Here is a 26,352-nt window from a genome sequence, read left to right as displayed (position 1 = left end):
ATCTTAAAAACAGAGAAATTGGTCTGGTATATTAAGAGTGTGAACCATTTCTAAATCCACATGCAAGATATCCTCACAAGAAAGGAGAAAGGTTGATTTCCTTTGGCCAGAGCACCTTTGCTCTTGCTAGACTGATGCTCCACATGCCTCGTTTTCTGTATGTCTGTGTCAACAACCTCATCTATTGAGAAGGACGTTCTTTTTTTTAGCTATGGTTAATGTCAAACTGCTGGGTGAGTGTTTTGCTAGCCTGAGAGATGTCTTCATGACTCTTTAAGTCCATATCTATGCTTGAGGTATGCCATGTGTTTATTTTACTATTTAAGTCTAATTTCTTTTAAGTTAAGGTGTTTGTAACGAATGTCACTAACATGATAACATTACGATACCAGTAAATTTCAAAATGAAGAAACCTGTTTTTGATAGGAAACCCCTGTTTCATGTTACTGGGTCATTTATTACACCTATTATGATTCAGGATATACAAGAAATAATATAAAATATTGAAAAATCTTTATACGTGGAGAAATCAAACAAATATTTTCAGTATAAATAATTTCACATGACTATTGTTTCATGTTTGTTGAATATAGATTTTCATTGGAAAAAGTTAATCATTTTTTTCAGTATTTGAATAACGAGTTGTTTATTTTGCTGCTCCTGTTCCATTAAACACAGAATATGTTCTTTTTGTGTGGGCTTTAAATAGCTACTGCACATTTAAAATCATGTTTGAACTTATCCCATATCATAATTGTACTTCTCTAACTGGTACAGTTTCTTTCAAGTATAATATGGTTACTCCAAAGTTACAGATTTTTTAAAAAGATTCTTACCTATCTTCATTTATCTCTTCTTAACTACTTAACTGTGTTTAAGTTTTACACTAAAGGTTGTTCCTAGTGTTTTTATATTGGCTCTCAGGGGCACAGATTTTTAGAATGAATGAGACATACATTAACTATTTCTATGAGAAACTGATTGGATACATTTTGTATATATTTTTCGCCTCAATCTCTTCAACTGATACTGCTACTAGGTAAATATTTTCTGAGGCGGTTTTGGATCTCATCTACTTTTTGGAGTAGGGGGAGGGTCGCAAGTGGTTTCCTTTTTTTTGAAGGAATAATATTTCTTTTTATTTTTGGTTCCACATTTCAAAAATTTCATTATCTGTATTTTGAATTAAGTGAAAGAGTTGAGAAAGGTCACTTTTTCCCTTTATATTTCAAATCAACTTTTAGTAAGTTTCAGATGCAAAACAAGAGGTATACCACATTTATTTTAACAATGTTATTTACTATTCCCTCTTCTTAAAGTGTTCTAGGAATCAGTGGGTGATATGGGCTAACACTATCTTGATAATATGAAGTATTGGCAGAGTTTGTAGCAGGGAAAGTTTTGCTTGTTGAATGGAAGAGATATCATAGAACTGAGTAACTGATAATATTTCGATCTTGCATTTGGTTGGGACTTGATCTGCTTCTAGCCAGTTGATCACTTGGAATATGTGGACTGTGCAATAAGTTTTTAGTTCTTCTATGATTTTCTTGTTGCTTCTAGATTTCACATATTTTTAATTTGTTTTACAGATCAGTCTTTTTTCTTTGGAATAAACCAGTGTGGATAAGGAAGACCAAAAGGGAATTAATAAGTGTTAAGATTGATTAAGATTAGTTTTAAGGTTTTGGTGCATATTTTGAAGACATTTTCACAGAACATATATTGCTCTAAAGTTAGGGTTAAAGCAAAAGTTCCCATTAGGAGAATGCAGAGGATAACATTCTCTCAGGAGAAAGTAAGCATCCGAAGATTTCCTCTCCCAGGCATCTTCCCTCAGACACTGAGCCTACAGCCATCCAATACATGGGGACAGGCAGAAAGAGGAGACTTCAAAAGTCAACTGTATTTCAACAGCTAATTTTTGGCAGGTCTGGCGATGAGATCTTTCCATTCTTCTCTATTCTTTGTGATGTATGTAAGAGTGAGTAGCTGCAATAGTGATTCTGGCTGTTGTCTAAAGAAGTTCTGACACAATGCCTCAGTGTTACATATCATGTATATCCCACTTATAGCTGTTTTATTGAGCACTTTCTCTTCCACAGAGGCTAGTTTGTTTCCTTTTCTGCCTGAGAGAGCCTCTAGTTTCTTTATTGGCCTGCTTTGCATGGAATTAGTTGCTCCTACCATAAGAATCATAATGAAGAAAGCCATTTTTATCTTGGAGATAAACCAACAGGCTCCAATGAATTCCCCTAGCTGTGTGGTTGGAATTATCATTGATGGCTAAAAATAATAGCTCTTGATTGGAGAGGTCCAGGGGTTCAGGCAACATGGTGATCTCTGCTGGGTTGCTAGTGCACTGGATAAACTGAGTGACTTTGGGGCTAATGAAGCAGACATGGTCAGAGCAGTTCTGAAACTAACTATTGGCAAAGTACGCAAAGGCAAACCCAGTAACATGAACGTTGAGCCAGCTTGGAGGATCCAGTATGAGACAAATGACTGCCACAGTAGACTGTCCATGTGACTCAAGACGACTGGGTCCATCTTGTACCGACCAGGGCTGCTCAGAAATTCCAGAAGCTGCTTTGGACCTCACCACCCCAACCAGCCTCCAAGCAGCTCCATACTGGCCGGAAAAAGGATGCGGGTGGTGGTTACTTAAGATTCTATCATCTTCTCAATGCCTTCTGATTCTGGGGAATAAGCCCATGCTCTTGAATCCCTTATGGTATACTTTAGAAATCCCTGTGATAATTTTATTCTACCCTTTTGGATTTCCTCACTTATCAGAGTTGTGATTGCCCTAATGCCTTTTCTTTGATTCTGAATAGTTCTGATTCCTTCTGACACACTTCAGAATTATCTAATACTTGGGTCAAAGTATTAATACCATACAGATTCTGTCTGATTTCAGTGGCTTCTTAGCTAATTGTTTCCAGTGATGTGTTGCTGTTCTGTTTTAGGTAGTCAGTTCCTTTTTATTAATTGTAAGGATCCCTTTTTTCATAGTTTACAAAAATGATGCTTATTGGCATTTATTGTTTATCTCCTATGTGCATAGAATTAGCTTTGAATATGGTATCCACTGTATTCTTTACCCTTAAACCTTAGAACTGACTTAACTTTTTGGGGATTACTTCCTTTTAATCATGTTTGCTATAATACAATGATTGTTCATGTCTTAAAGAAAATGACTTTCCAGAACAAATGTTTCTTCTAGGATACTATCCCATATAAGTCTTGTTTTTTTAAGATGATTTATCTTTGGAGTATATTTAACTACATTTGAAAGCATAAATTATATGAAGTCTCTACGAAACAGTTTTCATAAAATGCTATGAAGTATCTCCTTTGTTTTTCTGTATATATTGGTGCTTCTAGTATATTTAATTAGGATGAAAATGTTACATGTACCAGGATTTAAAATTTGTAATTTTATCTAGGGTTAAGTTTGGAGCAAGTTGATATTTTATGGCATTGTTTAGTAGAAGATTCTGAGTGTTATGATGATGCACTCCATTGGTTTTTAAATCAAGTTCGAAGTAAAGATCAACATGCTATGGGAATGGAAACCTACAAACATCTTTTCCTGGAGAAGGTAATTTTATTTCTTGACTATTTGTATTGTTTTTCTATATTTCCTTTTTCTCTCTTGAAATATAAACTGTAATGTTCATTTTTTCCTCTTTTGAAATATTTTAATTTAAAAAAAAGTTTTTAAATATTTATTTTGGTTGGGTCTTCATTGCTGCCTGGGGCTTTCTCTTGTTGTGATGAGCAGGGGTTACTCTCAGTGCCAGGGCTTCTCATTGCAGGGGTTTCTCTTGTTGCAAAGCACGTGTAGCCATGTGGGCTCATTGCCTCGCGGCATGTGGAATCTTCCTAAGTTAGGAATCGAACCTGTTGCATTGCAAGGCAGATTCTTAACCACTGGACCACCAGAGAAGCCCTGAAATTCTTTTTAAAAAAGATAAATATACTGCTTCTCTGCAGTCCTTGTATAATTTTTGCCACTTAGATGTTGCTTTAGTTTTGTGCTCTACAATGTTTGTATATCTAAATGGATACTTAGTTTTTAGATTTACAAAAATGTTACGTTCCTTAGCTAAAGTACTTAAACTAACAGTAAGTATAACTCTTGGTGAACAGTAATAAGAGGTGTGTGTGGGGGTTTGTTATATATATTTTAAAATCATTAGTAACATTGTGTTTCAATATTTGAGGGATGGTGCCACACCTACTGTGTGAGAGCCCTATTCTGCAATTTGTAATTAAATGGTATGGTTTTAGCCAGTCTTCTGGCAGATATAAGCTAATGTTCAGATTTGTTGATTTCTGGGGGAGGGGGAGGACATTTGTAGGAAGGGCTGTCATGATATTAAAGATACACATCTATCCAATTTTTATTTTTATTTATAAGATGCTGCATTTGGTTCAGTAGATAATTTTCCATTTAGATTTTAAAACTTTGATAATAAAGCAATACACTTTATTTTTTATATGCTGATTTTTGAGATTATAAAGGCTCTAGAAAGTCTCTGTGGTAGACTTGAGTTCATACAAATGAGTTTTGATAATAGAAACTAAATCACTTAATAGATTCACGACAAAGCTACAAACAGGTCTTCAGTTATCTTAATTTCAAGCTCTGACTTATACAAAACCTGTGTATTTATCTATATGTTGTAAATGTGTATGGTGTAACTATATAATAACTAATAAAAATTTTAAATTTCCTCTGGTTTGGGTCTATAATACATCTCAAAAATGGAGGCACATACCAGCAGGTTTCAGTTACATCATGATTAAAATTTTTTATGAAATTATTTTATCACTAAAAATCTCAGTTATTACATTTTCCTCTTCAGTGTTTTCAGTAAACTAGGTTTGTTAACTTAAATGTATTATGTTAAATCTAATAAAATGAAATCTGCTAAATTAATTATCACACCTAAACTACCTTGACAGCTTTTTTTTTTTTTTTTTTAAAGATGCCCCAGCTAAAACCTGAAACAATTAGCATGACTGGCTTAAACCTGTTTCAGCATCTCTGTAACTTGGCTCGACTGGCTACCAGTGCCTATGATGGTGGTTCAAACTCTGAGGTATGAATTGAGATTTGTCCTTTTATTGGGTCAGCTTGTGGAATTTCTTTTGTTGTTCCTCAAATTAGATTACTACCAAGCACTGAATTTACTGATTCTGCAGACTTTTATTCTGAAGTCTTAAGAAGCTTTATCTTTTGGGTTTTAAAAGTTTTATAAAGCAAATATGGTAATTTTTATTACTGAAAATAATCTTGTTGTACATAATGGAAACTTGTGATACACACTTCAAGCTGTGAAACAAATAAGTCACAAAGATGTAACGTCCACATAGGGAATATAATCAATAATATTGTAACAACTTCATATGGTGCTGGATGGTAATTGATTTTATTTACAGTAATCTTTTCATAATGTATAAAAATCACGTGCTGTATACCTGAAACTGATAGAATATTGTGTGTTAGTATAACTGAAGTAACATAATTTACTGTATGTTCCTTGGTTAATAAAGGATTTTGTTGAGTAGAAGTTTGATTTATCAAAAATCTGTTTTTCAGGCCATTTTTGTGGCCACACTTTTAGTTGCTGTTGGGCAACTTCAGAGTTCCTTTCGGTAACTTCTCTTCTGGAATGGAATATACCTAAATCATTAGTGACCATGAGGCATGATCAGTTCATTAGCTGAAGACTGTCACAGATTGCTAGTCTTATTTCTGGCTCTTAATTGGCTAGGTTGGATGACTGCGAGTTTTTGTTGAATGCATTATATATTCCTAGGCTCACCTAACATAGACTGTTCTTTGAAAGTCTTGCTTATTGGATATTTCAGTTTATTAATGATAGCTCTGATTCATGCTATCTGTACTCCACTTATATTTTTCATTAATTTTCTTTAGAGATTGAGTTGTGTTATAGAGAGAAAAGTAAACTGTTGTAAAATCTATGTGGTAAAGATAACTGTAATTGTATTTAGAGCAAGTAGTTGTATATTGCTTTCATAGTATCTTCCTACCTTCTTTCCTTGTTTGAATAGTGTTTTTGTTTACTTATTTTTGTTTTTAATGTTCTGGTTCAAGCTCTTACTTTGATAGCACTATGAAAAGTTTCAATTTGGTGATTTCAGACAGTTGGACAGATCTGATTTACCTAAAAGGTCACACTCTAATTTTGAGATAATACTGCTTTTTAAGTAGATGACCTGAACACTAAAGCTATTCTGTCACATACCAGAAGGTTATCTTTTCTTCACCCTAGTTAACAGTTTTTGAGAACTTCCACTGTTTACTTTTTCTGTAATTTTCAGTGAAAACTTTTTTTTTCATTTCATAGTTTGAGTCATAAGTTTATCAGTTTCAGTTAGTGAATCTTTTTAATTTTCTGTGAATACCTGAAATCAGTGACTTTCAGAATAAGTTGAATGAAAGCATGTTATGTTAACATGTTATGCTAATAATTATGTCAGTTATTATTCCTTTGTAGCATGTTTTGAGGACTTGACTTTTTCTCACTGTGTAGTCATAACTTTTGAGTTAAATGTTATATGCATATATAGATGATTTGTAAGTAGGTATTTTTATAACTAGTACAGGTATATTTTAGAAATTGAAGAAATTTCCAAGGTTTTTATCATTACGAATTGCCTTTTAAATACTTTATAAAATATTAAAACTCTCTGATATTGAATGCCTTTTAAATTTGTAACTTTGGTCTTTAATTAAACATTGTTTGACAATTAACATTTATAGATGGCATATTTTTATTTCTTAGCTTTGTGGTATGGACCAATTTTGGGGCATTGCTTTAAGAGCACAGTCTGGTGATGTCAGTCGAGCAGCTATCCAGTATATTAACTCCTATTATATTAATGGTGAGTGATTTGAATTACTGTCTGGTAGGTAATTTTTATGTAAGTATTTTTCTTAGGTATAATTGATACCTCTTTAATACAGCTAAATAAGAATATAAGGTTGATAATACATATCTAAACATCTGACTTTTTAGGTAAAACGGGTTTGGAGAAGGAGCAAGAATTTATTAGTAAGTGTATGGAGAGTCTTATGATAGCTTCTAGCAGTCTTGAACAGGAATCACACTCAAGTCTCACTGTTATAGAAAGAGGACTCCTTATGCTGAAGACACACCTGGAAGCATTTAGGAGAAGGTAATTTTTTAAAATCACATTTTTAGAATGAATTTTAGGCATTTTAAAAAAATTGCTGATATGTCCAAAAGTATTCTTAAAACTAAAGGTTTTCTTGGGGGCAGCTAGAAAACATAACTTACCGAAAGTGAAGAGTTAGTAATAGAAGTAATTTTTATTCATGATATGTACCATTTCATCGTGGAATCAGCAATACAGGTTCCTGGTAAATACTGCAGAGCTTTAAATATCATAAGACTCTGAGAAGATGTGCATGAATAAAAATATCTAGACAGAGTTCCATCTCTAAGAAAGTATTACTATGATTGAAATGGCAGAACACCACTACCAAAAAAGTTTTCACTAAAACTCTCACCAGGAACATCAGATAATCTCTCATAGTTGAATCAAGTTGAGTCATTTGTTTCATTTGCTGTTTTTTTTTCTTCCTGGACTAGGAGACAGTATTTTAATTTTGAATTTCCATTTACCATGGAAACATGATCAAAAAATTCTGTGTTAATGAATATCTATATAATTAATTTAGACATACCCTGTGTAATACAGAAATAAAGCAAATTAACATTTATGAATATATCGACTGAATTAAAAGGTGAGTAGATAGTTTTAATTAAGAAATTCTGTTTGTTAAAAATCATGAGTAAATGTAAAAGTACAAAGAACTGTTGAAAAAAATTGTTAAAACTTATTTCAACTTCCAAACTCAGTTTGATAATGAAAACCTATACCATTTATATATATTGACCTCTGTTTAAAATGTCAGAAAATACTTAATAAAGATTTTCTACACATTCCTTATAAATAACATGGCTCTGTGATTTAAAACATTTAGACTTTGCAAAATTCCTTATTTTGATTACGATTGTAAATTGTAGAAATTCTACTTAAATAATTCCTTGTGTTTTTAAAGAATGTGTAAGGGAAGTCTTGAGTCTTTTTCAACAGAAACTTCACACTGCCTCATAATTTTTATCACTTTAAAAGCTAAAAATAAAAAAGCAAATGTGGTATGTCTTATTCAAATTAATAAAAAATTAATACATACTCATTATAAAATTCAGATATTACATTAAGATAATACTAAAGAAAATCAGAGTCTCTATAATCTTCCCTTTCCTGTCAGATATTTATTGTTAATGATAACAGTACATCGTCTTCTAAAATTTTCTCTGTGCTGCAGGGTCTACAAACAGCAAACCAAAACAGTCCTGTTGGTTCAAGCCCTTAGTCCTCATGCAGTGTTAACCCATGTTTTTAAAATAGGTGCTTATTTAAAAGTCTTTTAAAACAAGTTTTTCCTAGGATTCCAGTGTTGCATTTTATCAGTTTAGTGAATTTTAGTTCAAAAGTTCCTTCTCAGGTGTACAAACTTTTTCAAACTGAAGAAAATTGATTATTATAATATCCTTAATAGAAACCTTTGTATTTGTTTATGTTTTCCTCTAAAAGTTAATCTTGGTGCTAAATAATTTATATAAATACTTTTTGGGTGTCAAGTAAATAATCTAGGAAACAATTGAATATTCAAGAACTGAGAGCTAGTTTTAAAAAATTATATAGGAATTTTCAAGCAAATCCTTGTGTAGTATCATACAGTTTCAGGTGCTTAATGTGCTTAGTGCTACTCCTAATTAAAAATTGCCTAACATTTATAAAATGAAAACATAAAGTAAATATTGTGTTTATTCCTTATATTAAAAGAGTAAATAAAAATGTCTTTTTAAAAGATTGCTGTTTCTAATTTAAAATTGCCTGAACATTTATAAAATGAAAATATAATTATTGCACTTATATATTGCTTATTATTAAAGGAGTAAATAAAAATGTCTTTTTCAAAGGATATTCTTTTTAAAAAGAGATAAGGTTATAATCTTAACGGTGGTTCTCAACTAGAAATGATTTTGTTTCTCTGAGAACATTAGGTAATTCCTGGAGACATTTTTGATTATCACAGCTTAAGGGAGAAGAGAAGGCAATGTTATTGGCATATATATAGTAGATAGAAGACTACCAGACATTGGTAGTGCACCAGATTACCCCCTCATTACTTAAGAATTATCAGGCTCCAAAAGATTAATTACTCTTTTGCTCATAGATAGTGAACATTGGATCACATCTTGGAAATCAAGTACATTTATTTGTTTACTTGCTCTTTTATTCCAGAATTGCTGATTAGTTTAGACATTGATATTTTATTTTCTTAAATAAATTGAGGTACCCTGGATCCTGTCTTCAACTGAAAATCAGTTAGAAAATTAATATTTAGTGTCATGCTTAATTGCCTGTCTGCTTTGACATATTAATCTTTATTATTCATTTTGTGATTTTAGCAGTCATGGAATCGGCTCTCAAAAGTTGTTAGGCTGGTTAACATGTATTTACTGCAATACAGTTCTCTTTTTGAAAAATCTTTCCTAATACCTTTTTTCTTCCTTTGAAAATAGGATTGACAGCTTGCCATTTCACTTACTGGATTAATTTGTCATTTAAATTCCTCCTGTCTCTGCTACTCCTCAGTCCTCCCTTCATCTTGTTAAAAACAAACAAACAAACCCCATAATATTCTTAATGGGCCTTTTTTTTTTTTTTTGGTAATTTTTCTTGGAAAGTAATTTTTAAGGCACTCTTAACTATATTTACACATTGGAGTTTGATTCAATATGATGAATCCAAACTTAAATTTAATGTTGTAAATTGTAATGTATTGGACCCTTTTGTGGGCTCTTTTATTTTGTAAAATAGAAAAATCTTCTGTAACATTAAAATAGTTTAAAATGATATCCTTCCTGTATGTGGTTTTTGTGTTTTAGGTTTGCATATCATCTCAGACAGTGGCAAATTGAAGGCACGGGTATTAGTAGTCATTTGAAAGCACTGAGTGACAAACAGTCCCTGCCGCTAAGGGTTGTATGCCAGCCAGCTGGACTTCCTGACAAGGTAGTTACATAGTTTTAGTTTCCAAATTAATAACATTTCCTAGTTCAAATATATGTTCTTTTTGTATTTTTAAATTGGTTGCATCTCATATTTCAGATGACTATTGAAATGTATCCTAGTGACCAGGTAGCAGATCTTAGGGCTGAAGTAACTCATTGGTATGAAAATTTACAGAAAGAACAAATAAATCAACAAGCTCAGCTTCAGGAGTTTGGTCAAAGCAGCCGAAAAGGAGAGTTTCCTGGTAAGTCCATCAGCTGAAATTTTTCTGTTCTCTAGGTTCTATCATAGATTGACTTCAAACCTTTACTTCTTTAAGTAAAGTGTATGAGCCATGTTCTTGACTCCTCCCCTCCCACCCTTGGTATGGTGCCATCGATTCTTAGGCAAGAGTTAATAGTTCTCTTTTTCTTTTTTGTTTAAAGATGTTATTTGCAAACATTTGTACTCATTTTTCTCCAAAAAAAAAAAAAAAGTTCTGCTTTTGTAGGTTATTTGATAAACAGTGTGGGAATTAAGAAGTTTGTGTCCATACACTACCTAGAACCCAACTTTAAAAGTGAAAGTGTTGGTCACTTTAAGTCGTGTCTGACTCTTTGCAACTCCATGGACTGTAGCCTGCCAGGCTCCTCTGTCCTTGGGATTTTCCAGGCAAGAATACTGGAGTGGGTTGCTTCTCTAAGTAACCAGTTTTACTCAGTAGTTTTTGGGTTTTTTTTTTTGTTTTTTTTTTTTGCTATGTTGATATAGTTTTTGAAGTGTATGAAAACAATACATCATTGAGTTCCCACCTATTCATCTCCCCTTCCCTCGAAAGTATCATATTAAGGAATTTTTGTGTGGGCTTGAAAGGTATATTTGATTACTTCCTTTTAGTGTCTTTACATAGCACATAAAATAGGGGCTATTCAGAGGAGCAACCAGAAAAGCTGTTACATTTTACTTACAGGTTAAAGGTCTGAATGAAAATAGGCCAAATACATATTTTAAAATACCTACCTGGTAATGTCACTTTGATTGATAACATTAGCGGAAGAAAATCTTGAAATTTTAAAAGCTGCTTTTTAAGACTTTTAACCTCCCTGTGTGCAGAGTGATAATTCTTACATCTCTTTTAGTAAGGAGCCAACAGTTTTACTACATTGTGCTTAAGATGAAATCATATGTACATTTTAAATATATCGGATTTTAAACAGTTTTTAAATAATTAGTGAGTATTCTTGATAGAGGAATAGATGTTGAAAAGTCTCCCTTCTAATCCTGTCTCTAAATCTCCCATTTCCCTTCTCCTGAGGCACATTTTCTTAGATATTTTTCAAGAGATAACAAGATACTTTTTGACCCTTGAGTTATATGGGGGTTGGGGACACCAACCCCCTGCACAATCAGAAATCCATGTATAACTTATGATTGGCTCTTCGTACCCGATGTTCTTTCATATCCATAGTTCTGCATCTGTGGATTCCATCAGCTGAGAATCAGGTAGTACTCTAGTATTTACTGTTGAAAAAAGCCTGCATATAAATGCATCTGTATAGTTCACACCTATGTTGTTCAGGGGTCAGCTATGTACTTAAAACACAAGTATAGTAGCCTTCAGTTTATACTCTTCTATCCCTTGTTCATTGTGCTTATTATCTTAGAGAACATTCCATATAGTTAAATACAGAAAGTTACCTCATTCTTTTTAAGATCTATATATTGCCTGTAGTATGGTGGTACCATGATTTATTTTCAGTTCAGTTCAGTCACTCAGTCGTGTCCGACTCTTTGCAACCCCATGAATTGCTGCATTCCAGGCCTCCCTGTCCATCACCAACTCCCGGAGTTCACTCAGACTCACGTCCATTGAGTCAGTGATGCCATCCAGCCATTTCATCCTCTGTTGTCCCCTTCTTCTCCTGCCCCCAATCCCTCCCAGCATCAAAGTCTTTTCCAGTGCGTCAACTCTTCGCATGAGGTGGCCAAAGTACTGGAGTTGCAGCTTAAAATGATTTACCTCTTCTCTATTAAGGGATATTTAAATAGTTTCCCTTCTTTTGATTTTACAGTGTTATACAGAGTATTCTTAATACATACATTATCTGACAGGAGTTGGCTAAATACCTAGTTATGGAATTTTCAGATCAAAAAGTATATTTTTGTTACATTGCAATGTATATAAAGAAAATATGAAATGAGTAATAATAAAATGAACCACCAATGCACCTACCACCGAGAATAAGGACTAGAACATTATTAGAAGCTAGTTGTGTGTCCCTCCCTGCTGTCATCGTTTCCTCTTGCCCTTAACACTATCTTAACTTTTTTTTTTTTAATATTCTTTATAGTTTTACCTCAGTGTATCTATTCCTAAAGGATGTATTTAGTTCTGTGAAACATAAGCACAGAGAAACTTGATGGATTAAGGAAAAGGGAGTATGGTCTTGTTAGGCAAAGGGTCACAGAAAATGCAAGCTAAAGAAGGTGTACTTTCATCTCTTTAGTAAGAGGTGAAAGTGTTAGTTGCTCAGCCCTGTCTGACTCTTTGCAACCTCGTGGACGGTAGACTGCCCGGCTACTCTGTCCATGGAATTCTCCAGGCAAGAATACTGGAGTGGGTAGCCGGTCCCTTCTCTAGGGGATCTTTCCAACCCAGGGATTGAATCCAGATCTCCTGCACTGCAGGCAGATTCTTTACTGTCTGGAGCCACCAGGGAATCCCAAAAGATGTATTATAAAGCATCATCGAAGGTTATCAGTGGGAAAGTTCTCAAGTTTAGGTCTTGGCACAAGGAAGACATATCATAGTGCTATGATGTTGACAAGATGCTGAAATACTCAACAGAATAGTCTTTTCTTTTTCTGATCTTTTTATTCAAAATGAAATTTCGTCTTTGTGATGATAGGACTTGAAGGTGAGAGTAGAAACTTGACAGTTCAAGTAGAGATAAAGATTCTCGGCCCAGTTCACTTTTGCGTTCCTTCCTTAGATAGAGAAGGTATTGTGAAAATAGCAGAGATTTGCCCTTTTGGCCCTCAGGAATATGTTTTTCTAGTCACACTGATCCTGTCGATTGTTTTCCACATCTAACTCACAGTAGTTGGCTCTCCATTATCATCCTCCTTGTAATTCTTTGTCTTTCTCATGTGTTGACTATTCTGTTTTCAATATCCCATACCTTCCTTATTGGTTCACTTTTTTTTATTTGACTGGAATATAGTGCAGATATCCAGTAACTTCTTGAGAGATTATTTGAATGATTGAAAATATATTTCTGATACTTTAAATGGTAATTTGGCTGAGTATAGAATTCTAGGTCAGAAATAATTTTGTTTCAGAATTTTAGACATATTAATGCACTTCGTGGTTCTGTTGCTGTTTCAAATTGTGAAGCCATTTTGATTTCTGTTAGTTTTTACACATCCTGTTAATATTTTTTCCCCTTTTCCAGAGCTTACTGAACCTTCTTGTGCCTATTTTACAATACTATGCCTGAGTATGGATCTATTTTCAGCAACTGTAATGGGTACTTTATATTCAGAGGTCCTTTTTAGTTTGGCAACTTGTATCCTTTAGTTTGGGGAAATTTTCTTGAGTTACTGATTTTCTGTGTCCTATTTTATCATTTCTTTCTAGAAATGATTTACATGTTTCATTTCTTGGACTATTTCTAATTTATCTTTTCTTTCCTATGTTTCATTTCTTTGAGTCTTAGCTTTCTGAGATATGTTCTCAACTTTATTTTGAAGTTTTTTTGAGTATTTCATTTTTGCAGTGATGCTTTTAATATCTGACATCTCTCTCTCTTTTTTTTTTGTCCTCAGCATACTCCTGATATCTTAACATATTTTTTTGAGAATATTGATGTGTTTTCCCTTAATTATTGGATCTTTAAAAATCCAGAGTGATGGTGTGTGTGTTTTAATCAGAATGCTTAGCTAATTACCAATTATTTCCTGTTAACCATATCTCATCTTTTACCACACACACACACACACTCTCTCTCTCTCTCTGCTCTGGCATTCTTCATTCCTTTTGTTTAGATTGAGAAATTTCCATTTATCTTTTTTCTTCTTTCTAATAAATTTCACTTAAAAATGTTTATATTGCAGATATAGTAATTTTCTCAGGCTTTTATTGTTTGAATAAAAAGTTTGTTTTGCCTTCATTTTTGAAAGAAATTTTCACTGGATATAGATTTCTAGGTAAAGAAATGCTTTCTTTTCAGAACTTTGTAAAAATTTTCCAGTTATCATTTGGCTTGCAGAATTTCTGACTGAAAGTCTGTAATTTTTCTTATCTTTTAGATACAATATGTCTTTCTAACTGTGCTTGGTTTTAAATATGTTTCTTTAACATTGAATTTCAGCAGTGTGATTATTAATGTGCCTTGTTATGTTTATGCAGTTTGGATTTAGTTCAGCTTCTTAGGCCTGTGTATTTGTAACATTTATCAAATTCGAAAAAGATTAGCAATTATATGTTTTTAAGAAAAATTTCCCCCCTTAGTCTCACCATAATTTCTGGACCAAGTGACTTCATTTTTACTTTTCACTTTGATGCATTGGAGAAGGAAATGGCAACCCACTCCAGTGTTCTTGCCTGGAGAATCCCAGGGACGGGGCACCCTGGTGGGCTGCCATTTATGGGGTTGCACAGAGTCGGACATGACTGAAGCGACTTAGCAGCAGCAGCAGCAGATGAAATTTAGCAGTGTTAGTGCCTCATAGATCACTGAGGTGCCTTTTTTCCTTTCCCTTTTCTCTTTCTTTTTGTTCTCTTTCTACCCCTTACTTCACTCTTTTCTTTTCCTTCGTCAGGTGTTGATCTTGTTACTCTGCCAAATCAGTGTAAATAAGATTATAGATTATAATTTTGTGTCTGCTTTAGGATTTATCTTTTTCAGGTCTTGATGGTTACTGTAAGTTCATTTGATTGCCAGCTTGCAAACCTGTATTATCTATTCCCTTATTTCTCTGTCAGATAGTTATAGAATTGTAACAGTTTACTTCATTGCAGTTCCAGAGGCTTAAAAAGTAGATGAGTGTTGTTTAACATAGCATCATAACCTAAGAATTTTTAAGATTTCTTGTTTCCTTTTCTTGTTCCTTCCTTGTTTGTTGTTTCCAATTTGTTGCATTGAGATATTGAATTTTTAAAAGATAGCAATTTTTTTCAGAACTGTTAAGGAATAAGCAGTTTTTAGGTAAAAAATCCTCTCAATAGTAGAAGATAGAAAGCTGCTCAGTTAACTCTAAAAACCAATTTACCAATTATAATTAAAGGGTGTACACAATGTATAAGCCTAACTCACATATCAAATAGAAACCTGAATCCTAAATAAAGTACTAGCCATCTTAGGTGTATTTTGGAGTGAAGTCATGCATGCTTAGGGTATTTAGAAGGAACCAGGAAGCAAATCAACTCTATATTATCTTAGCAGTCCAACACAACTAAGGATATTTTATCAACTGTTGTAAAAAGATCAAGTTATAGATTGTATTAGATTATCTCAATAACATAGAAATTTAATAAAAATCTACCAAAGTATTAAAGGTTTAGTATAGAATTTCTGTTCTGTGTAGTAGCTCATGTTTTTCTTAAGCATTTACTTTCTGCTAAATAACTGATTTAGATAAAACAGTATCAGAAGAAGGAACTCAGTGATGATTTGCAGGTCATATGATGATGAATAGGAAGCTAAAGATGTCAAGTACTTTGAAATGATTTTTTAAACATTATTTAGGTTACTTTTTTTTTTTTTTTGTCACGTGGCTTGTGGAATCTCCCCAAACAGGAATTGAAGCCAGGGCCACAGGAGTGAAAGCACTGGATCCTAGCCACTAGACTGCTAGGAAAGTCCTTAGTTAGGGTACTCTTCATTACTGTGTTTTTGTAATATATGAGAGTAAAACTTTCTGAGATATATGAATGAACACCTGAATAAGTGATTATACCTAGCATTTCTGTGTACAAAATATTGTAGAGATGCCAAGTTAATTTCTTTCTTAATATATTTTACCCAAATCTGAATGAAGTTTTACTTTAACTTGGATGAAACTACTCTGAATAATAAACTGTGTGAAGAAACAAAACACTATCTATTATAAGCTCTGAGAGGTTTAAAGGATAATAGATGAATTTTAATATTAGCTAATATACATTTAAAAACTACAACATTATGATCTCTTGAAGAGTTGTGAAGTAAATCGCAATAGGTAACAGATATTCTTCAGGCAGAAAGAAAAACTCTGTTTCTTTCTAATAATCAGGATGAATTCAATGTCTCTTTTTACACACACATGCATGTGCACATACCCAATAAACTATAGGAATATTTAGAAGATACAGAATTGAATATTCATCAAACCACTGGGAGGACCAGGGTTTCTAGGTTTAGAAATGGCAAGAAGGCCCAAGGGTAAGAATCATAGATTTAGCTACACAACAATTAGCACTTGTGCTGCACAGCAGTTATACTTAAGGAAAATAATTGAAATGAATCTTGGGAACCCATTTTCCTTACCAGAAATATTTTCTGATAGAATTTTCTGGAGTGGAAGGAAAATGTATTTTTAAAATGTTGAATGTCATTATGGAAAGCAGTAGTCCTGGTTCATTCATTACTGAAAGTAGTTATTTTTGTGCCTATCCAATGGAATTTGCCTACATTAAGTTAATAAAATTTAACAGTACTTAAGTTTATTCATGAGCTATTTCATCATTTTACTTAATTTTCTTCCTCTATCAAGCATTTTGTTTAAATTTTTTTTCATGGATTAAACAGTAATTTGAATGCCTGCTGTTCTAATGTTGAGAATACATATATGCCTTGTGGAACTGTCTTTTTTTTTCTAATGAGAGACTTAAATATCATATCAGATATTAATAAGTGCTATAAAAGATGATAAAGCAGAGTAAGGGGTTAAGAGTGAGATGCAGCTAGATTTAGGATGAAGGCCTTTTAGAGCTCACATTTTGTGAAAAACTTAAACTGTGGAAATGATCCATATGAATTTCTGGGGTGGAGCAGACCTTGAGATGGGAACATACTGGTGCAAGAAAGAACATGCTTGGGTAACTAAAGCATATTTTGGTACGGATGATGGTGGGAAATGAAGATGTAGGCAGCAAAGAGGACTTAATGTATTCTAGAAACGTCTCAATCTATTGAGGTCATTGAATTTACTGTAATGTAGAATGTTGTAGCTCATCTTTTTCATTTCACGCCAGAACTTTATATGTGTCCTATATTCTATTTTGTTTTGGTGGGTAATAATTGGGAAGAGAGAACTGGATCGTTGTAAATACATGCTGATTCAGTTCAGTTCAGTTCAGTCGCTTAGTCGTGTCCTACTATTTGCGACCCCACAAATCGCCGCACACCAGGCCTCCCTGTCCATCACCAACTCCCAGAGTTCACTCAGACTCATGTCCATCGAGTCCGTGATGCCATCCAGCCATCTCATCTCTGTCATCCCCTTCTCCTCCTGCCCCCAATCCCTCCCAGCATCAGAGTCTTTTCCAATGAGTCAGCTCTTTGCATGAGGTGGCCAAAGTACTGGAGTTTCAGCTTTAGCATCATTCCTTCTAAAGAACACCCAGGGCTGATCTCCTTCAGAATGGACTGGTTGGATCTCCTTGCAGTCCAAGGGACTCTCAAGAGTCTTCTCCAACACCACAGTTCAAAAGCATCAATTCTTCGGCACTCAGCCTTCTTCACAGTCCAACTCTCACATCCATACATGACCACAGGAAAAACCATAGCCTTGACTAGACGGACCTTAGTCGGCAAAGTAATGTCTCTGCTTTTGAATATGCTATCTAGGTTGTTCATAACTTTTCTTCCAAGGAGTAAGCGTCTTTTAATTTCATGGCTGCAGTCACCATCTGCAGTGATTTTGGAGCCAAAAAAAATAAAGTCTGACACTGTTTCCACTGTTTCCCCATCTATTTCCCATGAAGTGATGGGATCGGATGCCATGATCTTCGTTTTCTGAATGTTGAGCTTTAGGCCAACTTTTTCATTCTCCACTTTCTTGTGAACTAAAGCATTAATGAATCTGAGTCTCACGTATTACTGAGGGGAAATGCTGTAGGTTCTCAGAAAGCTCTGTAGTGGTTTTTTAATTGTAAGTTTTTCATATTATTAAGCAAGCAGAAATTGATCTAATTAGACTGGTGCTAAAGGAGGATTTTCTTAGAATTTCTAAGGCTAACCTCGGACAATAGCAAATTACGCAGGAAGCATACTTAGCACCGTTTCCACTTTGCTCAAGAATTATATTTAAGTGTAATGTCCAGTGGAGTTAATTGCTATAACCATGTATTCATGTTGGCAGATAAACTAACTTTTACAAAAAGTTGACTTTCATTTTCTGCTGTTTTTTAAGGAGGCCTTATGGGACCTGTCAGGATGATTTCTTCTGGACATGAATTAACAACAGATTATGATGAAAAAGCACTTCATGAGCTTGGTTTTAAGGATATGCAGGTAAACATAAATGTGGTTTGAGTTTTAATCATCTTTTGACTTACAGTCAGTAGTTGTTTAGTTGAGGTATAGTTCAAAATCAGTCAAGTGCCTTTGTTAAAATTGTAAGGGAAGTTATTTTCTGCATCACAGATTTATTAAACCAAAAACTTAATATGTCTGATTATATGTTGTTTTTTTTTCCCCTCTGTTGCTCCTGTTTTTATAGATGGTATTCGTATCTTTGGGTGCACCAAGGAGAGAACGGAAAGGGGAAGGTGTTCAACTGCCAGCATCTTGCCTACCACCTCCTCAAAAGGACAACATTCCAATGCTTTTGCTCTTACAAGAACCTCATTTAACTACTCTTTTTGATTTATTAGAGATGCTCGCATCATTTAAACCACCCTCAGGAAAAATGGCAGTCGAAGATAGTGAGGTGACTATATTATTTTATTTTCACAAAATCTTGTTTTGTCTTTGTTGAGTGGAAAATAATTTTCTCAGTAATCTCTTAAATATCAGTAAAACCAAAGAATCCATTTATTAATTCATTAAGTATTTAAGTGCCTATTATCCCAGGCATGTTGTTTTAAGTACTGTTATACAAGGATTAAAATAGACACAGTTTCCGCCTTCACTGAGTCCAGTGGAGAAGACGGATAATTCCCATGCCTAACAGTTTCAAGTAAACTAACAGGTAAACAGTTTTAGATAGACATAGTTGCCATGACTTGACATTAGAGACTTGGTTGTAGACAAAACCCATGAAATTAAAAGATGTTTGCTCCTTGGAAGCAAAGCTATGACAAACCTAGTTAGCACATTAAAAAGCAGAGACATCACTTTGCCAACAAAGGTCCATATAGTCAAAGTTAGGGTTTTTCCAGTAGTTATGTAATGGATGTGAGAGTTGGACCATAAAGAAGGCTGAGCACTGAAGACTTGATGCTTTCAAACTGTGGAGAAGAGTCTTGAGAGTCCCTTGGACAGCACAGAGATCAAACCAGTCATGCCTAAAGGAAATAAACCCTGAATATTCATTGGAAGAATTGATGTTGAAGCTCTGGTACTTTGGCCACCCGATGTGAAGAGCCAACTGATTGGAGAAGACCCTGATGTTGGGAAAGATTGAGGGCAGGAGGAGAAGTGGGCAGCCAAGGATGAGGTGGCTGGATGACATCACTGTCTCAATGGACACAAGTTTTGGCAGACTCTGGAAGATGGTGGAGGACGGGGAAGCCTGGTGTGCTGCATCCCACGGGTCGCAAAAAGTCTGACACGACTGAGCAACTGAAGAACCAACAACATTTACATATTATTAATGTTTGGTCAAGGAAGGTTTCTCTGAGGGAGACCATATAAACCTCAGCTTTCAAGATGAAAAGGAGGCTACTAAATGAAGAGAATGAAGAATAATTTGGATAGAGTAGACTGATTCCTGAAGCCCTTGATAATAAGGAGTTAGGCAGGTCTGGAAATTGTTTGGGAGCCAGTAAGTAGAGTGAGGAGGGTAGTGGGAGAGTGAAATGAGGGAAAAATGAAATGAAAAGTTAAACAGCCAAGCTGGTCATTGCAAGCTGTTTCCAGTTCACTCAAAATGAGCAGCATTGGAATGGCATTTTGTTTTGTTTTGTTTTCAAATTTTATTAATTTATTTATCTATATTTATTTATTTAGAGTCTTTGTTGGTGAGCATGGGCTTTCTCTAGTTGCAGCAAACAACTGGGCTGGTCCCTAGTTACAGTGCATGGGCTTCTCATTTCAGTGACTTCCTTTTTTGTGCAGCTTGGGCTTAGGGCCCTTGGGCTTCAGTAGTTTTGATACACAAGCTTATTTACCCTGAGGCATGTGGAATCTTCCCCAACCAGGGATGGAACCCATATGAGGATTGTTAATCACTGGCCCACCAGGGAAGTCCACCATTGAAGTATTTTAAGCAGAGGGAAAGACATATATCTTAATTTTTCTTTTAAAGGTAATAGGTTTGTTTGACAGGGATAGAAAAAACAATAAGGAACCTCATGTACTAGCATGGAAGTAGTACATGGAGGAAGAATTGACTTTATTTGGTTAGTAACCAACACAATACTGTAAAGCAATTATCCTTCAATAAAAAATAAATAATTTAAAAAAACTGACTTTAAATACCATCTTTTTAGTACTAACTCTCAAACTCACTTCTCCGGACCAAACCTCTTCTCTTGAATTCCAAACTTAAACATTCAGTTGCTTACTTAACACTTTCACTTGATGTCCCACAGGCATCCATTTTCCTTCATTGAAATGGAATCCACCCAGTTCCTTAAGTCAGAAACCTGGACTCCATCTCTTCTTTTCTTCTTCCTGAACGCGTGTCTATCCCTCCTCCTGATCCCGTCTGCCACACCTGATGTTTTGACCTGTTGTCCTCTTAATTTATTTTCACTGCCATCATTCTATTTCAGAGGACCATCTTTCTTGGAAGAATCGTCATTTTGAGATTGGCAGACTGGTGCCTTTATGACTTTTCTATGTTAGGCTAACAGAGTTCTTTGCTAAGAATGTTAAGTGGCTTCTTTTTACATTTCCAGGATGTATTTGCTCATGAATTACCAAATTAAGTCATCTTTTCCCCATAACCTGGTTTCTTTTGTGATGGCACACTCTTAAATTCCCAAGAAATCCTCTTTTTATTCAACCAGAATAATCTTGATAATAATAGATGTCCATAAACCTCCATTTCCTCACCTTTAAATTTTATGCCATACTTAATAACCTTTTACTTCATGTCAGTGTTGTATGGCTAGTTTAAAAGTAAAAGATAATTATAAGAACTTCCTGATTTTTTGAGGAGGCTGCTAGTAATCTATGAAGTGTGTTATGGGAGCATAAGGAGGAAACAAAAATTTGAAAAACTGGGAGTGTGATTATGATGTAATTCAAATATAAGGACAGAAAGACAGATTGTAACCCATACTACAAAAGACCTTAAGAGGTTTTTATTTGTATTAAAATGGATTGTTATTATCATGAAAGATTTTAAAGCAACAAAAAGTCACAGAGTTTAGATGTTAGTTTGGAGGATTATTTTAAGAGAAAACAAAGACCAGAGGTAGGCATACCAGTTAGTAGCCCATCGTAATTCACCATGTGAGGCCTAAACCAGAGAGAAAACATTCATTTTGCACAGATATATTATTGAACATCATTACCAGTATGCAGTTGATGGTGTGGAGTTTCTTTGTTGTACTAGATTGGTTCAGTCTTGAAAATGATTACCAAAAACATAATGGATCTTTACTATGTATGGCGTTGTGTGGGCTTCTAGTCACAATGTTAGATCATAGTCTTATACACTTGGAAGATTTTTATTTTCCCCTCTAGATCATCTGCTACAGACTTTAGTCCCTTCTTTGTTTCCCTCCCTCTCCCCTTCCTTCTCTTTTTCAAACTGCGTATTTACAAAGGAATTAATTCTGTTTTACTGAAGAACTGACAGTGCCTTGTCTTCAACCAAACTAACAGTATTAACGTGGGTTGCTTCTCTTTTTCATTCAGTTCAGTCGCTCAGTCGTATCCGACTCTGCAACCCCATGAATCGCAGCACACTAGGCCTCCCTGTCCATCACCAACTCCCAGAGTTCACTCAAACTCATGTCCATCGAGTCAGTGATGCCATCCAGCCATCTCATCCTCTGTCATCCCCTTCTCCTCCTGCCCCCAATCCCTCCCAGCATCAGAGTCTTTTCCAGTGAGTCAGCTCTTCGCATGAGGTGGCCAAAGTACTGGAGTTTCAGCTTTAGCATCATTCCTTCAAAAATACACCCAGGACTGGTCTTCTTTAGAATGGACTGGTTGGATCTCCTTGCAGTCCAAGGGACTCTCAAGAGTCTTCTCCAACACCACACTTCAAAAGCATCAATTCTTATGTGCTCAGCTTTCTTCACAGTCCAACTCTCACATCCATACATGACTACTGGAAAAACCATAGCTTTGACTAGACCAACCTTTGTTGGCAAAGTAATGTCTCTGCTTTTGAATATGCTATCTAGGTTGGTCATAACTTTTCTTCCAAGGAGTAGGCGTCTTTTAATTTCATGGCTGCAGTCACCATCTGCAGTGATTTTGGAGCCCCCCAAAATAAAGTCTGACACACTGTTTCCACTGTTTCCCCATCTATTTCCCATAAAGTGATGGGACCGGATGCCATGATCTTTGTTTTCTGAATGTTGAGCTTTAAGCCAACTTTTTCACTCTGCTCTTTCACTTTCATCAAGAGGCTTTTTAGTTCCTCTTCACTTTCTGCCATAAGGGTGGTGTCATCTGCATATCTGAGGTTATTGATATTTCTCCCAGCAATCTTGATTCCGGCTTGTGCTTCTTCCAGCCCAGTGTTTCTCATGATATACCTGTGTAAAGCAAAGTTTACCTTGAAATTCCATCTCTAAAATTCTCTTACCTTCAAAGAACATTAGCTTTATACCATTATACAGAAAGAACTGAATTTTTATTTTTTGTAGATGTGTAAGGATATTCCTTTGGCATCTGTTAGGCTGGGTGAATACCTCAAAATCATTATGTGACAGCAGCTAACAGTAAAATAATGAGTACAAACTCATACTCTGGAAAATTCCAAAACTCTAAATTTTAGCTTTCATTGCTTGTTTACCTCTTAGGGTTGTTCTTTAATTAAGAAACAAAACACAAAAACCCCAAAACTTGCCTGTTTCTTACATTGTTGTTTTTGTTCAGTCACTAAGTCATGTCCGACTCTTTTTTTCTTAATACTTTTTGTAATATTGTTTAGCATACTGTTATCTCATACTTTAGATAATTCAAATTTAACAAGTGATAATGAAAAAAGTAGGTTCTTGAAAAGTGTTGCTTTTCTTTTATCTCTGCTTGTCTGAGATTGAAATATAAGATATGGATTAGGAACATAAGAGAAACAGGTGTACTTTTTCCCCAAATGGAAGGTCAGGGATTTAATTAATCACCTTTTTGTCATTCTTGGAATAGTGGCCTGCAAAGAGGAGATAGGTGATAGTCTGATTGAAATTTATTTGGATGATTTCATAAAACATTTTCACTTCTGTTTGAAAAGTTTTCTGAAGAAAGTGGCCAGAGTTGCAGGTCACTTTTTCCTAGAAAAGTGTTCAGTAACAAGTTGAAAAACCACTGCTTTGACATACCTAACTTTATACTGTATAACAAATGGTTTATTCTCACTTTAAAGTGAAATTTTAATATATTATCCAACTTGATAGTGACTTGATGCAGATTGAAATTAAGTTTAGATTAATTAAAAAACTGATCTGTTTTAATAAGCAGTTATTCTTATTTTCGTAGAGCTTAAGATGTGAAGAACTTCATCTTCACGCAGAAAACCTTTCCAGGCGTGTATGGGAACTACTGATGCTTCTTCCTACATGTCCTAACATGTTGATGGCATTCCAGAATATCTCAGATGAACAGGTAAGTTCACAAAATATTTTTACTTCCCTGGAGGATAGTACCAGTTTACATTTCTACTGGTAGTATATGAGATTGGTTGTTAACCTGTGACCTCAGTAAAATTTTGCCCATTTAATAGGTTAAAAAGTGCCACTTCATTTTAAAGTTCATATATTTAATTATTAGTGAGCTTGAGTAATATGGGCTAAATATAAGGCAAGGGTGGTCTATAAAATTATCTCTGTAAACAGTAAATTTGCCTTTATATTAGTGTTTTTTCATATTACTGTATGTTCTGAATATTGCTTTGTTTTTGACAACAAAAAGTAACATTTAGAGAAAATACACTATGGTTTAATCATATTTGCATCAGTGCTTATTTTGGCTGCTTATACACGGAAACTGGTAGAAATAGAGAAAAAGGGAGGCAAAGAAATTTAATATATATTAATATTTCCAGAGGCATGACCTCACATGTATTAAGTATTAACATATATTTGTAAAGATGTCTGTTAAAATTAAAGACACCTGTTAAACAATAGGTGTTCTGTTGGTACTCGCACTAAGTAACCGCTTATTATAGAACTTTTAAAAATAATCTTTAATTTTAACAGACATCTTTACAAAGATATATTAATACTTAATACATGTGAGGTCATGCCTCTGGAAATATTAATATGTATTAAATTTTTCAGGGCTTCCCTGGTAGCTCAGACAGTAAAGCGTCTGCCTGCAGTGCGGGAGACCTGGGTTCGATCCCTGTGTTGGGAAGATCCCCTGGAGAAGGAAATGGCAACCCACTCCAGTACTCTTGCCTGGAAAATTCCATGGACTGAGGAGCCTGGTCGGCTATAGTCCTTGGGGTCGCGAAGAGTTAGGCACGACTGAGCAATTTCACTTTAGGTGATTTTTCAAGACTCTGTATTTTGAATGTCTTAAAAGTGAAGAAATTGGGCCTAGAAAATGGGAGTTGATGACTCATTGTAGCTCTGTGAATAACATTGTCCAGCGTGCATATTAAGTGTGAATAGCACTTATAAATTGAGAGTAGAAAAGAATAATATTTTAAAGTTTGTGTATTTGTATATGACTTTTTAAATGGGTAGGTGTCACATAAATATTAAATACACACTGTACTACTGTATCCTTAAAAGTTGACACATTCAATTAGGCTGTGTGTTTTTTATTCAGAAGATGGTAAATTACCTCAACTGTTTTGGAGGATAACAGATATATTTTTTTCCTATGCTGCTATTGTGTATTAATTTTAGCAAAATTTAAGGAATAATTGGTATTTTAAGCATATGATTAGTTCCAATGATATAGTTGCTCTTCATATATGTAATATTTGAGTTTTTATATATAGTGTCAGTTTCTTTAGTCTTCACCCCCCGCCCCCGCCCCTGGGTGCTGGGGAGGAGGTGTGGTTCTCTTAGTAAGTTGGTTTGAGAAATCTGTATTTTTCTTTTTTTAATTTAAGAGTAATGATGGACTTAATTGGAAAGAACTGCTGAAAATTAAAAGTGCTCACAAGCTGTTATATGCCCTGGAAATTATTGAAGCACTGGGAAAACCTAACCGAAGAATAAGGAGAGAGTCAACGGTGATTGCATTTCCATTATTATCATCAAATGTTTGTTTTCTCTCTGGAGCAAAATTCCAGAGTACATTATCTTTTAATCCTCCTGCAACCCTTCCTTATTTATTTTTGCTATTCCCACAGGGAAGTTATAGTGATCTTTATCCAGATTCAGATGATTCAAGTGAGGATCAAGTGGAAAACAGTAAAAATTCCTGGAGTTGCAAGGTTTGATTATACATGTTTTGCAGTGTCTTGGTAAAAATAATTGATCTCGTGTACCGAAAGTAGGTACCATAATTACCGTTTTAAAGTAATGTACCATTTAAATAAAGCATGATTTTTAAATTGTATATTACTTTAATCACATTAATAAACTGAGATTATTTAAGGCCTTAGTGCTTCTGTTTTTAGCACTTTTTTTCCCCCTTCATTAGAATATTGTGTTAGGACATCCCAGTGCCTGAAATTAAATGGTTAATGGAATACAAAGTATGTATATAGATTTTTGGAAGAATCTTTTCAAAAAATTCTTGAAAATTAGCTAGCTGTTGTTACTTTTTTGTATAGAAGTTCTGTTGGTTATTTAAGCCAAAGAATAATTTCCTAAATGAAAAATATGTAGTATTTTATTTACACACACAGACTTACACACACATCCAGTCACTGAATAAAAAAACAGATTTTACTGCATTATGTAGCTGCTTTCCTCTTACCATACTCTTGCAA

The 26,352-nt window shown here is 34.5% G+C and overlaps 1 protein-coding gene and 1 pseudogene across 4 annotated transcripts in view; one reads left to right on the top strand and one right to left on the bottom strand.

The window, feature by feature from the left end:
• Positions 1 to 26,352, top strand: part of USP34 (ubiquitin specific peptidase 34) — a 219,721-nt gene that overhangs the window by 110,917 nt on the left and 82,452 nt on the right. For all 4 annotated transcript variants that reach the window (XR_005718281.1, XM_040223999.1, XM_040223998.1 and 1 more), the window contains exons 22-32: positions 3,450 to 3,604; positions 4,998 to 5,111; positions 6,822 to 6,921; positions 7,056 to 7,215; positions 10,026 to 10,152; positions 10,249 to 10,396; positions 18,529 to 18,629; positions 18,838 to 19,047; positions 23,940 to 24,065; positions 25,525 to 25,647; positions 25,768 to 25,851. Coding sequence is in view for 3 of the 4 variants with exons in the window: in XM_040223999.1 (XP_040079933.1) it covers positions 3,450 to 3,604; positions 4,998 to 5,111; positions 6,822 to 6,921; positions 7,056 to 7,215; positions 10,026 to 10,152; positions 10,249 to 10,396; positions 18,529 to 18,629; positions 18,838 to 19,047; positions 23,940 to 24,065; positions 25,525 to 25,647; positions 25,768 to 25,851 (1,448 nt within the window). In the remaining variant the exon portion in view is untranslated. The remainder of the gene's footprint in view (positions 1 to 3,449; positions 3,605 to 4,997; positions 5,112 to 6,821; positions 6,922 to 7,055; positions 7,216 to 10,025; positions 10,153 to 10,248; positions 10,397 to 18,528; positions 18,630 to 18,837; positions 19,048 to 23,939; positions 24,066 to 25,524; positions 25,648 to 25,767; positions 25,852 to 26,352) is intronic.
• Positions 639 to 2,580, bottom strand: LOC120851317 (annotated as a pseudogene).

The sequence above is a fragment of the Oryx dammah genome, unplaced genomic scaffold, assembly GCF_014754425.2.
Source record: "Oryx dammah isolate SB20612 unplaced genomic scaffold, SCBI_Odam_1.1 HiC_scaffold_25, whole genome shotgun sequence".
In the NCBI taxonomy this organism is placed as follows: Eukaryota; Metazoa; Chordata; class Mammalia; order Artiodactyla; family Bovidae; genus Oryx; species Oryx dammah.
Note: the sequence above shows the minus strand (reverse complement) of the source record. Positions and strands in the feature narration are given on the sequence as shown.